At 45.4% G+C, this 12956-nt stretch overlaps 3 protein-coding genes across 3 annotated transcripts; 1 reads left to right on the top strand and 2 right to left on the bottom strand.

Annotated features, from left to right (window-relative positions):
* Positions 1-780: 780 nt before the first annotated feature.
* On the bottom strand, positions 781-6349 carry MLH3 (mutL homolog 3). The gene is given in 4 exon segments (XM_064713817.1): positions 781-867; positions 977-990; positions 2163-5498; positions 6280-6349. Coding segments are annotated over 3 exon segments (3378 nt in total). The 5' UTR covers positions 5440-5498; positions 6280-6349.
* A 255-nt stretch (positions 6350-6604) lies between these two features.
* On the bottom strand, positions 6605-7754 carry ACYP1 (acylphosphatase 1). Its single transcript, XM_064714319.1, has 2 exons — positions 7612-7754; positions 6605-7253 (listed from the first exon to the last, which is right to left on the bottom strand). Exons 1-2 carry the CDS (start codon positions 7693-7695, stop codon positions 7038-7040), a joined length of 300 nt encoding a protein of 99 aa, XP_064570389.1. The 5' UTR covers positions 7696-7754; the 3' UTR covers positions 6605-7037.
* A 212-nt stretch (positions 7755-7966) lies between these two features.
* Positions 7967-11410, top strand: ZC2HC1C (zinc finger C2HC-type containing 1C). Its single transcript, XM_064714195.1, has 3 exons — positions 7967-8221; positions 8676-9921; positions 10576-11410. Exons 2-3 carry the CDS (start codon positions 8683-8685, stop codon positions 10840-10842), a joined length of 1506 nt encoding a protein of 501 aa, XP_064570265.1. The 5' UTR covers positions 7967-8221; positions 8676-8682; the 3' UTR covers positions 10843-11410.
* The last annotated feature ends 1546 nt before the right edge of the window (positions 11411-12956 follow it).

The raw sequence follows: 12956 nt of genomic DNA, 5'->3' as shown, positions 1-12956 counted from the left end.
GCAAAACTGCCAGTCTATCACCATTCCTATCAATATTTAATACAGTTAACAGGAATTTGTAAAACTGAAAACTACAAGTCAGTGAGCCCACATGAGGTAAGAGTTAGTCCAACAATATGTTCTCACCCACCCAGAAATGATTTAATATTACAAACTTGTATTGTTATCAAGAGTATTAAGAAAAGTGGCTCAGATTTCCAGCACGTTGGTAAACATTTCACCCTTCCTTTGGTACAATTCAGTCTTCTATTCTTTGTGAAATAATAATGAATTAATAAAGTTCCTTTCTACCAAGAAATTAAGGGTGTGCATTCAGGAAAAGAGGCAGAGTGATAATGCCAAAGAAAACGAGCTGTGTGCTGATAAGCTCAGTGTGAAAAGGCTCTATAAAACCTTGGGCCAGTCCATAGACTCCTGACTGTTGGCTCCATTCCAGCGAGGACTAGTGACCCTGGGGACTGAGAATCCTTTCAAGAATCCAAATGGGCAGCCCAGCACTGAGAGTAACGCAGCATCCCATTGTCACAAAACCCAGAGGAAAGGACAAAATGGCCTGATGTAGTTCCTGCTAAACTGTGGCAAATTGAAGAGTGCTGCCTAATTCAGACTCTGGCATAACTTTTATAACTATTGTCATGAAAAGACAATATCTCTCAAGTTCAGGGAAGAATCTACATCTGTAACAAAACAAGTCCAGTATTTTATACATGTAATAGACAAAGAGTCATCTCCCTGGTGTTTTTTTTTGAAGGAAAAATCCTTGTTCAAGATATACATTGCTCAGAAAGGTAGGATTTACTTGCTCCAAGGCTGGTGAGACTTTAGACTTGGCAGAGATATTATTAATATGATTCTTCTGTACATCATCTGAAAGCATAAGAGTACATATCTCTATAAACATGAATGCACTATCCAACATTTTGGATAGAAGGTCAAGTTCTGCATCTCAGGGCTTTGGCTGGTTACTAAAGAGTACTGTGAGCAACAAAACTGGTATACCACAGAAACAAAAATGTTAGTCAAAAAGCGTATATTTGCGCTTGCAAATAGTTTTGCTTAATAAAAACTTGCATCAAATTTTCTTCAGATAATTAGATAGATATTAAAAGCTTTTGGCATCAATTATTATACATAAAGGGGAATAGCTCAACAACTGAAACACCTACTGCACCAGTGTTTCTGTGACTGGTGACAAACAAGGAAGTAACAGACAAAAATGGAACAAACCAAAGGCCATGACAATTGATTAGACAAATTTTTAACATGATAACTAGAAAGAAGTCCAAACTACTTTTTCAAAATAATTTATGTAGTAGAAAATAAAGTCTACACCAAGAATGGCCACATCTTCACTCATACAATCTGCCTACAGACAGAATGCAAAACAAGAACACAGACATTTTTTCCCTTAAAGGGAAAATTATCAAAGACAGTACTAGACAGACAAACTAGATCAGGAATATAGAGATATTCCTAGACAGATCTGCAAGACTCATGAACAATGTGCCTGTGAAAAAATAATACAATGAAGGATTCTTTCACTAGTGGAAAAGGTCCACTATCAAAACAGCAACAATGCTGTACAACATCTGCCTACAAAGTGTGAAAGAACAGCCCGCCTTCTAAAATCCATGGACAGGAGACTACACATTCTCAATGAAGTTAGATTTTTTCTTTATCTTTCAAGGACTGCTTTAAATTTTGTATACAGTTTGAAAAAAGATCATTTAAATATAAGGTTCTCTTTAACTACACATTCTTAGAAACATAACTGTTTTAGGACAAAATGGTAAAAAACACAGTACTTTTCTGGTACACCTCCTTTGAAGTATGTTCCTCACTTTATATGTGACAACAGTTATGTGTAACTGTTATCACAGAGAATGTCATGATGCCCAGCGAAAACTAGGCAGCTATCAGTTAATTGTCATACTGCTGACATTTCTTTTTATAATTTTATTTTAAAAGATTTTTTAATATCTTTACTGTTAATGTTTTACTGTCTCCATAGTTCCCAAAACTTTCTTGTTTTCCATGCAGCTATTAACTATAAGGTAGTAACTAATGCAGTAAAAGCTCTCAGGTACTGCCAGCAAGATTATTTCATGCACCTAGAAGAACAGTTTTCCTCATTCCATTTTTACAACCACCACCCCTCTTACCATTTTCCGAAACAACGTTCAGAGCCATTGTTGTTATGTCTTGAATGCAGGCAGTTTGAAATCCTTCACAAGGAGGAGTGCCGTAGGTGCTGAGTCCAGTTGCTTTATTGATGTACACTGTCTTACCCGATAAAGCATCGAAATCTTGGAGCCAGACAGAATCATTCCTCGGATTGCCTGTGCTCGTGTTGTCATCAGAGAACTCCAAGTGCCTTTGCAAGGTCACATGGGGAACCTCAGTATCTTTCATATTTTGTTCTGAGGATTCACCTAATGTACTTTTGTCTTTACAGATGATGTCAGTACAATCATTTTTAGCAGGTGAGGCTAAAACTGAAGAGACTGTGTACTCTCCTTCTATATTGCTGAGTGGTGATGAGCTGACAGGACTCTTCACAGACTCTGCTATCACACCATCTGATTGCGAGCACACAGCCTCCTTAGAAATGCTGGACTTACACTCCCTCATTTTTTCCACTGAGGATTTGTATGTTTGACAAACATTATACAAAAAATCATTATTTGAGGATTCACAATCAAAAGAATGGACATCTTTTCTATTTGAGTCTGTTTGGAACTGTTCACCAAGTTGTTCTATTTCTTTGTGATCAGTTTTCATTCTGGACAGTTTGGATGATAATGATCCTGGAGATCTTCTACAACTTGTGGTTTTGTTACTAACCAGAGAGTAATCAGACAATGTCAAAGGACTCTGACAAAGGGCTTGTTTGTCCTGCGACATTTCTCCACTGCAAAATAAAGTCTTTTCCAAGGAACCAAAACCTTGGCTAATATTATTAGAATCTTCATCTTCTGCTGCAGGTGGAGTTTCACAACTGCCAAAGTTATCATGATTGCCATTCCCATCCTTTGAAAAGTCAGAGTTAGTTTCTGAATTAAGAACTGGGAGACCACATTCATTTTGCTCTGACGTGGGTGTCGGTAGTGTAGACTTAACTTTCCCATAATATCTCTTGAACTTCTCTAATGATCCCAGCTGTGTGGACAAGCTCAGTTTCTTAGAGGGCTGCGATCTTGGCACAGCTATCTGCCTTCTAGTGTTTTTGATAACAATCCTCTTGTGAGGAATACCTGAAGAAGTTGCCAGTGGCAATTCCGCACTGTTCGATGTTTCATAAGGTCGTTTATTGGTAGCAGCAGGCAAAGCTGTCTCCTCCCTCACCCGATGTGACAAAGCTTTGTTCTCATGACCATCAGTCTTGCATACTTCTCTGGTAAGAGAAGCTGTATATTCTCTATTAGCATTACTGGAAATACCCTTAGCATTTGAAGACTGAATCACATTTACTTTATGGTCAAAAATACCCTTGGCACTGACAGGGGCAGGCCTACACCGTGAGTTTGATGCAAGATTTGTTTCTGTCTGTTCACAGTCATGTGGGGACTCATTTTGCACAACGCTTTTTATAAGGTCTGTAAGGCGTGACTTTAATGGTATTGAACTAACAGCCCCTCTTCTGGCATCATCTAGCACTTTAGCTGCTCCCCTGTTTCTTCTTGCATTAGGCAGTCTTATTAATGACCTTCTAGAGACAGTTTCAGGTCCCACTGCTGTTTCAGTGGGGTCTTCTCTCTCAAGCAGTGATTGAATAACATCCTTATTTAAGACAAGAACCTTATTGCTTTCCTGCATTACTTGACCTTGCTGGCTGCCCACATCTTTTATATTATTCTCTGCACAACCCTCTAGGTCACCACAACCATCTATTTCCCTTATTTCTGATCTGGCTCCTCCACTGAAAGAGGAACAAAGATGTTCTGAAGGTTTCAGACGAGTATCAGATACTTTGTGGGAACTGCTGGTGTATTTTGGCTTCTGTTCTGAGGTATTTGATTTAATTAAATCAGAAACTGTGTCATCTTTGCTTGGCAACGGAATCTCTGCTTTATTGTTTCTACATGGATCAGATGATTCAGCAGTGTTCTGAACTGGGGCATTTTTAGTTTCCTGTGCATTTTTACTTGACTCTATAAGACTTGAACTTTTTTTCCCAGTAATGGATTTCCTCTTGACATCTTTTGATTGCAAGCTACATATTTCATAAGAATCCACAATTTCATTACATGCTTTCTTAAAATTTTCCTGGATGCTCTTCTCATCAACAATTGAAGGCTTCAGAACTGGAGCATTATGTAAACAAAAGTCATTGTGTTCATTAAATTCTCTGATGTCCTCACTACATGGTTCAATAAATAAATGCTCTCGTTTCAAAAATATTTTCACTCCTTCCTCTATGCAAGTTAGAAGAACATCCCAGTTCTGGAACTCAATCAGAGTCTTTGCAGGCTCCAGGCACACATCATAGTCACTGTATGCACAGGTTACATTGAGAATAAAGATCCCATACAACTCTGGCCCACAGCGATGGCGACCAGGACTTGAATTAGCCTGTCGGCTTGCAGGGACACTCTTTGACTTGCAAATTACACTTTCCTTTCTTAATAAAAAATCAATTAGTTTATGTAGTCTTGTCTTTAAAACAAGCCTCCTATTCACATACAAGAACTGCATATTCTTATTGTAATGTCCCTCAGTACTGATAAAACCACTTATCTCAAATCCCCCAGACTTGTGATTTATTTCTCGCAACTTCTGGGATCTGCCCAGTCCATAAATTTGACAAAAGCGAGAGTACACATCTCTTGTCTTAGGGAGCTGAAGCACCATGGAACAAGAAATATCGTTTCTTAAGGAAAGAGAAACAGAAGGATGCATTAGCGAAACAGCCTCTACCTTCTGTCTCACTCTCTCAATTTCCAGCACAGGATCCATACACTTTCTCCTCACTGGTAACTGATGGAACAGATTGCACACCGTGACTGTAGTTCCGCCACTTGGTCTGTTCAACTCAGCTTCACATACTTCCAGTGCTTGCCCATTGTGAAACAGTTTCATAAATGTTTTTGCTGAACTGCTGGTCTTAGATGAGATTTCCACTACACCAGCCATGTTGGCTATACTTGCCAAAGCCTCTCCTCTGAAGCCATAGAAAGTCAGGTTCTCCAAGTCTCTCACTGAGCTGCACTTGCTGGTGAAGTAGCGCTTGCCAACAGCCTTTAGGTCCTCCTTCCCAATCCCAGAGCCATTGTCCACCACCTGGATCTTAAAAGCTTCCAAATCCACCCTGATAGCTACACATGTTGCTTTGGCATCAATGCTATTGAGGACAAGCTCCTCAACACACTGCCCAAGTGAGTTGACAGTGACTCCAGAACGCAGCCTGGCTCGCACATCTTCCACCAAACGTCTGATCATGTCAAAATCTGATAGATGAGAGCCTTAAGAAACTGCAGGGAGCTCACTGCTCCATATTCCTTAAAACACGGAGAGATACAGGGGGAAAAATTAAATAAATACAAATTAAAGACCTGAAATGACTTTGATTTATTTCATTCATCCTCATAGATACACTTTTCTTAGTTTTCTTGGCATTCAGAGGCTTTTTCTGTGATTATTTTCATGCTCATGCTCTGACTACACATTGTCAGCACCTTCAGGGTAGACAGCCAGAGCCTGAGCCTAAGCTCCTTACTAACAACATGCTGTGCTCTCAAACTTTACATATCCAAATCACACTCCTACCGTGTGAGGCAAAACTCAAAGAACCTGTAAGCAAAAGGTTTCTACTGCAATTTTCATCAGAATTATAGAGTAAATATCACCAAGAAGTGGGCAGAAAGATGCTTTTCTCCTGTTTTTACATCCTCACAAAAACTGACAGTCCTGGTCAAATAGCATCTGCTGCTACTTACGCAGGAAAGGAGCAAAGCACGCTTAGCAATGGGTGTCAGGCACAAAGAGCAAGCTGTTTATGCGAAAGGGAACCCACTGTTTTCAAGTCCTTGGCGCCTAGTGGTTTCCTAGTGGCATTCAACGGGCCTGCTAGCTGTGCCTGGGGACCCGGTGCCGCCGCTGGGACAGGTCTGCGGAGGCTCCCTGGCCGCGGGGGCTGAGGAGGGCAGCGCGGACCCGCGGCTCAGGTCGCCAGCACACGCTGTTCGTGCCCTCCCCTCACGGGCGGAGCGCCCTCTGCCTCCTCTCCCCGGCCGCCCCGGGCCCCGCTCCCGCGTCCCGCCCCGGCCCCTCAGCACCCACCGGACCGAGGCGGACCCGCAACGGCCGCGGCGCGAGACCGCCGGGGCCGAGCCACCGGGCCCCTCGCGCGGGCCGACAGCCCGTGCGCAGCCGCGGGCGGGCGGCGCCCAGCTAAGAGCACGCCGGGAGTTGTAGTTCCCTTCCCCCCCCCCGACGGGGCCCAAGGAAGCCGGGGCAGGCAGGAGCTCGGCCCGGCTCCCGCATGGCCATTCCCGCACAGCGGCATCGAGCGGGGAGACTGAGGGGCAGATTTGGCAACCAGTCCCCTCTCCGAGGGCCGTCATCCACTCAGCCCCTCCATCCCACATCCATTCCACAGAGAAGGTGAAATCCAAGCAATTTTATTCTACAGAAAATATGAAGTTCTGGGATAAAATAAATTGTTTCTGAGATATTTAGTACATAGAAATAATATTTTTAGTGATGTTTTCTAGCGGCACTGACCCTGTGATTTTCTTCACATGAGCACCACACTACAAATTTCAGTTTTATCTCATGTACAACTCCCGAAACCACATACACTTGGAAACAGAGGTTCTGGCCCTGAACAGTCCCTTTAAAAGAGGCAACACAGCCCTTCCACTATCCACAGGAATTCTGTGAAAAGCTGAGCATCAAACTAACAAAACAATAAATTAGAAATTTAATAAAATAAAGTTCTCTAAAGCTGAACATTGGCTGACTGAACGAGTGAGGAAGAGGGGCAATGTTCCATGAGCGCAGCTCATGTTTCAGAATTTGCTTCTTCCTGGACAAAGTCACTTCAAAATCTGGAATTCCTTGTGCTCCAGCGCCTTGATCTTCTTCTCATTGCTGAACTCTGCTCGGCTGATACGGGACTGGGGGCTTCCTATCTTCTTGAGCCATTCCTGCAGCTCCCGCACCCTGACAGCCGGACCCTGGATTTGCCCTTGCACAGTGCCGTGGCTGGTATTCTGGACCCAGCCAACAAGCCCCAGCTTCTTAGCCTCTGCCTGAGAAGACAATGCAGAGCAAAATGAGGTTAATCCAAACTGTAAGAGAGCAATAAAACAGCATTCGCATACAGGAGCCAATTTTGTGGGCAAGACACAGACCTCCAAGGAAGTTCCTGTGGCTCAGGCAACAGGAAAGCAGCAGCAGAATATGAAAGCATATTCTTTCACGCGAAATACTGGGGCTGAAACTCTCTCTTCAGTCATGCTTACATAACCCGGCCGGGCTGCCAGCAGCACCGCGATGCCGGCCCCCTTTAGCAGCAGCCGGAGCTCAGCCCTCAGCCGCGGGCTCGGCCCCTCCAAGGCGCCCGCAGCGGGCTGGCAGCGGGCACGCCCCCGGGACCGCGGCACGCACCTGGGTGTACTTGCGGAAGAACACGCCTTGCACCTTGCCGTGCACCTCGTAGTCCACGGACACCAAGCCCTCGCCGTCCGCCATGGCGGCACCGCCGCCGCCTCCCGCTCCGCCGGCTGCCGCAGCCGCCGCGCGACCCGCTGCGCCTGCGCCGCGCGCCGGCCGCCGGGGGCGTGGCCTCCCTCCCGCGGCCAATGAAGAGCCGTAGCGGGGTCGGGCCGGTCCCTCATTCGCCGCCTCGTGAATAATGCCCATCCGACCGCCTCGCGAATAATACGTATCGGATGGCCTCGCGAATAATGCATCTCGGACCCCCTCATGAATAATGTATCAGGGCCGCCCACGGGCGCCGCTCTCGTGCCGCGGTGGAACGGCCGCGCGGCCGGGAGCGATCCAGGGGCGCGCGCCGGCCGGAGCGGCGCTGGTCTCCCGGCAACAGCCGCCGGCAGCGCGAGGGCGGCGCGGCGGGCACAGCTCCGCGCCGGGGCCCCGGGAGCCGCGGGCAGCGGCAGCGGCAGGAGGGGTCGCGTCTCTCGGGCCGTGAGCGCAGCGGGCGGCGCGCAGCTTGCCGAGGAGGGAGGCCGGCGGAGCGCCGGGCGCAGCCCCGCAGGTAACCCCGCTCGCCCCGCCGCGCCTCGGGGGATGTGGTGGAACGAGCCACAGGAAGATCGTGCCGAGCTTGGTCGGACTCCTGCATGTCAGATGTGTGTGACAAAGTGAAGGGACACGTTATGGGGAACTGGCTGGGTACTATAACAATTCCTCTGTCATTGCAGTATATTTCTGTTGCTACCATGGTAAGGAAATGCTCAGACAGAAAGAGAAATAAAAGTGTGTCTTCTTTCTGTCTGCATAAACGGTTGGGACTGGAAGAGGCACCATGGAAACTCCCTAGATGGAAGGAATGTAAAGATTTATAGAAAGCAGGAAAGTTACAAACCCTTTACTAATACTTATAACCTCTGTCTGCAGCGTCCATGCATAAACTGTTAGGAGAAGATTTGTCCAGTTTTGGATAAAATTGTTTGTAATGGCTTAGCTTCTAATCTCAGGCTCTTTCTCAGGCACTGAATGGATTTTTTTCCACCGGTGGCTCCTGTGGTGGAAGCTACTAAATTTTCTCCTGGTTCCCAACTGAAATACCAGAAGGACAACTTTCAGCGTAGACTCATACTTGACAAAGAGGAAAGTTTAAAATACCTCTATGCACAAAAGAACCAAAGATATTCCTACTCTATGTCTGCAGAAAGCACTCAGGACAAGCCCAGGCATGGAGGCTTTCAGTCAGGTGGACTAGAGAGCAAGTATCTCATCAACCAGACCTGCACTCTGTCAGCTAAGTCCTTAGGCAGACATAAAGAAGGAGTGGACCGTGCATATCCCCTGCAACCAATTTCTCACCACAAGAGTGCAAGCGATCCACTGCTCAGCACTGGAAGTTCCCCCCACGTGCAGGAAGCTCCAAATAGTAAATCAAGCTCAATAAGCAAAGAGATGGTTCCAGCTGGGAGATCTCAGTTAGCTGCAGTGCTCTGCCCTTGGACACGACAGCCTGAACCATCAGCTCTCCATCTCTGCAGGAGAGAGCTGGCCTACATCCTAAAGCTGGAGGAAGATAGAAGGAACCTAGAAGAGGCAATTCAAAAGAAAAAGGCCCTTCTTGGAGAGAAGCTAAAGAGGACAGAGGAGACACTTAGGAGGATTCAAAGAGAGAAGGAGCTTATCAAGGTAGAGAAGAGAAGAGAAAGTGAAGTGGAGAGGACCCATGAGCAAAAGGCCACGAGGCACCCTGAAGAGAAAACTTTCAGAGCTGCAGACACGCCAGGTGTTGGGATCTTCAGCGGGGCACAGTCTGCAGAGGACTCCATCCCCAAGCCTGGCACCACTCCCCACGCCCAAGAACTGGCTGTGGGGAACCTCAAGGAGTGGCTGGTGGTCGCAAAACACAACAAAACAAACAACAGCAAAATACAAGACAACATCCCCACAGAGCATTTAGCTTCTTGTTCAAAGCTGGCCCCCAAACAGAGCCCTTCACTCTCTGCTCTCTCAGACCGAGATTCTGATGCCCACCCATCTGCAGAGATGCCTCACATGCAGGCTGCCAGTGCTGTGGAGCAGGAGGGCTTTGGACAGTGCAGCTTCTGCAAACGTAAGTTTCTCTGTGAAAGGCTTGAGAAACACATGAGTATCTGTGGCAAGAACCAAGACTCCAAGAGGAAAGTGTTTGACTCTAGCAAGGCCAGAGCTAGGGGAACAGAACTGGAACAGTATCAGCAGCAGCAGCAGCAGAGCTCAAGGAGTCCTCAGGTAAAGTGCAGTCCCTTTGCCTCCCTGGATCCACATCTACTGTTCCCACTCCTTCCACTTCAACCTCTGACTGAGGTGCAAGCACCTTCCCGTGTACTTGGGGCTAAGGGATACAATGCAGCTATTGTCTCTGAAAGGTTCTTGCCAAATGGATAAATAGATCCATTTAAAAATCTCATAGATGGAGGCAGGAGTCCTGACTTGGCTTTGTAACGTGTCAAGGGTGTACCACTGGAGAAAGCTCACTTCCTTGCTGTAGTTAGGATGCAGAGTGGTTCTGCTGCAGTAAAGCTCTGTGACATCAGGGGCTGCAGGGAGCTGACTGAAAATCCAGATAATAGCACAATCTGTTAATGAAGGCAGTGGAAACAGACAGCTCTGTTCCTGAAAAGAAGATGGAGCAACCCTCTTTAGTTCCTTGGCCCTACTGCTTGCTTTTCTGGTTATCCTGAAGCTCTTTCTAAATACTGATGTTTCCATCAGTATTTCCTTTACATCCTCCTTTGTGCTGGTCTTTCTGACTCCCTCTCAGGCTGGGTTTTATGTCAACAGGGAATGCACAGGACAGGTGACATGGGTTGGGCTCTGAGTGTAAGTCTGAGGATAGAGGCTGATGGTGGTCCCAGTTGCCCTGACTGCCTTTCCCTTCCGCAGAGTAAAACACCACCCAGAAAGAACAACTGGAAACAGAAGCACGAGGCTCTCATGCACATCATGTCACAGGCCCGCCAGGTGGAGCAAACCCTCGCTAAGGGGAGCAAGGTCTCAGGCCTGCCCCCACTGCCTCCCATCGACAACCCAGACTATGTTGCCTGCACCTACTGCGGACGAAAGTTTGCTCCCCGAGCAGCTGAGAGGCACATTCCCAAATGCAAAAACATAAGGAATAGGCCCCCACCTCCACCACAGAGGAGGCTCTGATGAGGCAGTGCCAGCTGTATCTGCTGCTGTGATTCCCTGCCTGGTTTTTGCCAGATTCACAGTTATGCACATTTGTGTTTTCTGTAGTCTCAATACTGGCTGCAAGCTTCTATGTAAAGCCAGTGAACAGCTCAGGATGAATCAGCTGAAAAACAGAAATTGTATACTTTGACCTGCACCCTAGGTTGCCCCAAAAAAGATGTCCCTTTCCTCAGCATAAGAAGCTCAGGATTAGAAATTCCAGGGGTTAGAAAAGCTAGCAATAGCAGACACTTGCTGTTTAAATCCTTATGTCAATTCATGTGCATAGAACAAGGATACTCTGAATCAGCCAGGCCCATGAGGCAACAGAACAACCATAACAAACAGATTTTTAAAAATGGAGTTTTCTTCCTGCAGGCCAAGTTGCTAGGAACCTCTAAAAGCAAAGCTTTCACCCTTCCTGAAGTCATCTGCTTATTTCGTCTTGGTTGCTGCAATGGGAGGGAATTATGACAAAAATATATCCCTTGTTTTCTTCTCGAGATGCTATTTTTCTAGATTCTGATTATTAAATATATTAAACTAGTTCTCTTGTGTAAAAGTTCTTTTAAATGGTCACAGAGTGGTCTGTGTTCTCACAGTAAGAATGACTACTTTGTATGAGAAAGTTGCAACAAGAAATGAACAAGGAATAAAAAAGCTCCAGAAGCTCCTTTTGCAAGTCCTCTGGTAGCAATAGCAGCAGTTCATGGGAACCTAGGGAAAGATCTAAAGCAACTAGATTAAGCTGGAACAGTCAGAAGCTGAATATGAAGAAATACTCCAGCTTTCAATGAGTGAACCAGCCACAATGACTGATCCTGACTCCTGAAAGAGGTTGGAGAGCTTCTGTCCTATGGATATGTGAGCAGAAATCTCAGTCCCCCGCTGAGAGAAAAAGCAGACTCAAAAGAAGGGAAAATAATTTACTGTATCCAAACTGATTGGAGAAGCAAGACCAATGCTTTAACTTGAGAGTTTTGAAAAACTCTTTGAATAGCAAGAGTTAGGAAAGGGGTAAATTGAAATCTTTATGTCAACCTCCTTGAATTCATGAAAGAAACAAGTGATTTGAACACACTAGTTTAAAAATTCAGCACCACTGCCTGTCTTCTAATATTAACTCTGTTTTCCTTGCACTATGTTTTATTGACTATATTTAGTGGACCCTAAAGGTCAGCAGTGTAAATAGTGACACATGGATACACACTAAAAAGCATTGATGCTGTAAAATAAACACATGGGACTTCTCATAACTGACAGGCAAATGGCTGAGATTGAAAAGATTGACACTGTAGATTAAATAAAAGCTATTAAAATTAAATCACCAGGCTTCACTGTTACATGTTTTGGAGCTAAGATAGGCAGCTCACCCCTCCTTGCTATTGTTTCAGTATCCAGAAAGTCTCTGAGAACTGGTTTAAAACTTAGTAATATGTCAGACCAAGTATCAGGGTCAGCACAGAGATTTAGGGTGCTGCTTTGCTATCATGGTTAGTTACCCTGACACTACTCAAGCTGTGTTACTCATGACAGCTCAGCTTCCTCTTTTGCTCCTGTAGTACAATCCCCCTCTCAGAGACATGCTGCATTTTCAGCATCCAAATCTCTAGTGGATTTTAAATCTTTAACTCTGCTCTGCCTGTCAAGATATTTCACAATTTAATACCGTTTCTGATGAAAGTGACAGTGCAGGAACAGTTGGCTGAGCAGGTGTCAGGCAGGTTTTCCCTTCTGTAGGCCTTAATGATCAGTGAAGATATTCTGAGAAAAACAGGTACTTCTTCCCTTTAAGCCTCTCTTCCCATTACTCATTTCCCCACTTGGCATTCAAACTGTGGAAATAAACACACACACACAAGCTCCTGACGTCACTAGGAGGAGACGTAGCAGTATGAGAAAAGAATGGGTTTTTTGTTTGCTTGTTGTTGGTTTCTTTTAATGAAGGGACACAGAAACTGACTTTTTTTTTAACCAGAGCAAAGAATCTAAAAGCCCTTTCACCCTCTTTCTATAAGCAAAAGAAAATAACCAAAACCAGAATGCCAAAAAAACAGATGACTGTATGCATATTTCCCTTTCCTTTCTTGGAA

Source organism: Zonotrichia leucophrys, chromosome 5 (genome assembly GCF_028769735.1).
Source record: "Zonotrichia leucophrys gambelii isolate GWCS_2022_RI chromosome 5, RI_Zleu_2.0, whole genome shotgun sequence".
In the NCBI taxonomy this organism is placed as follows: Eukaryota; Metazoa; Chordata; class Aves; order Passeriformes; family Passerellidae; genus Zonotrichia; species Zonotrichia leucophrys.
Note: the sequence above shows the minus strand (reverse complement) of the source record. Positions and strands in the feature narration are given on the sequence as shown.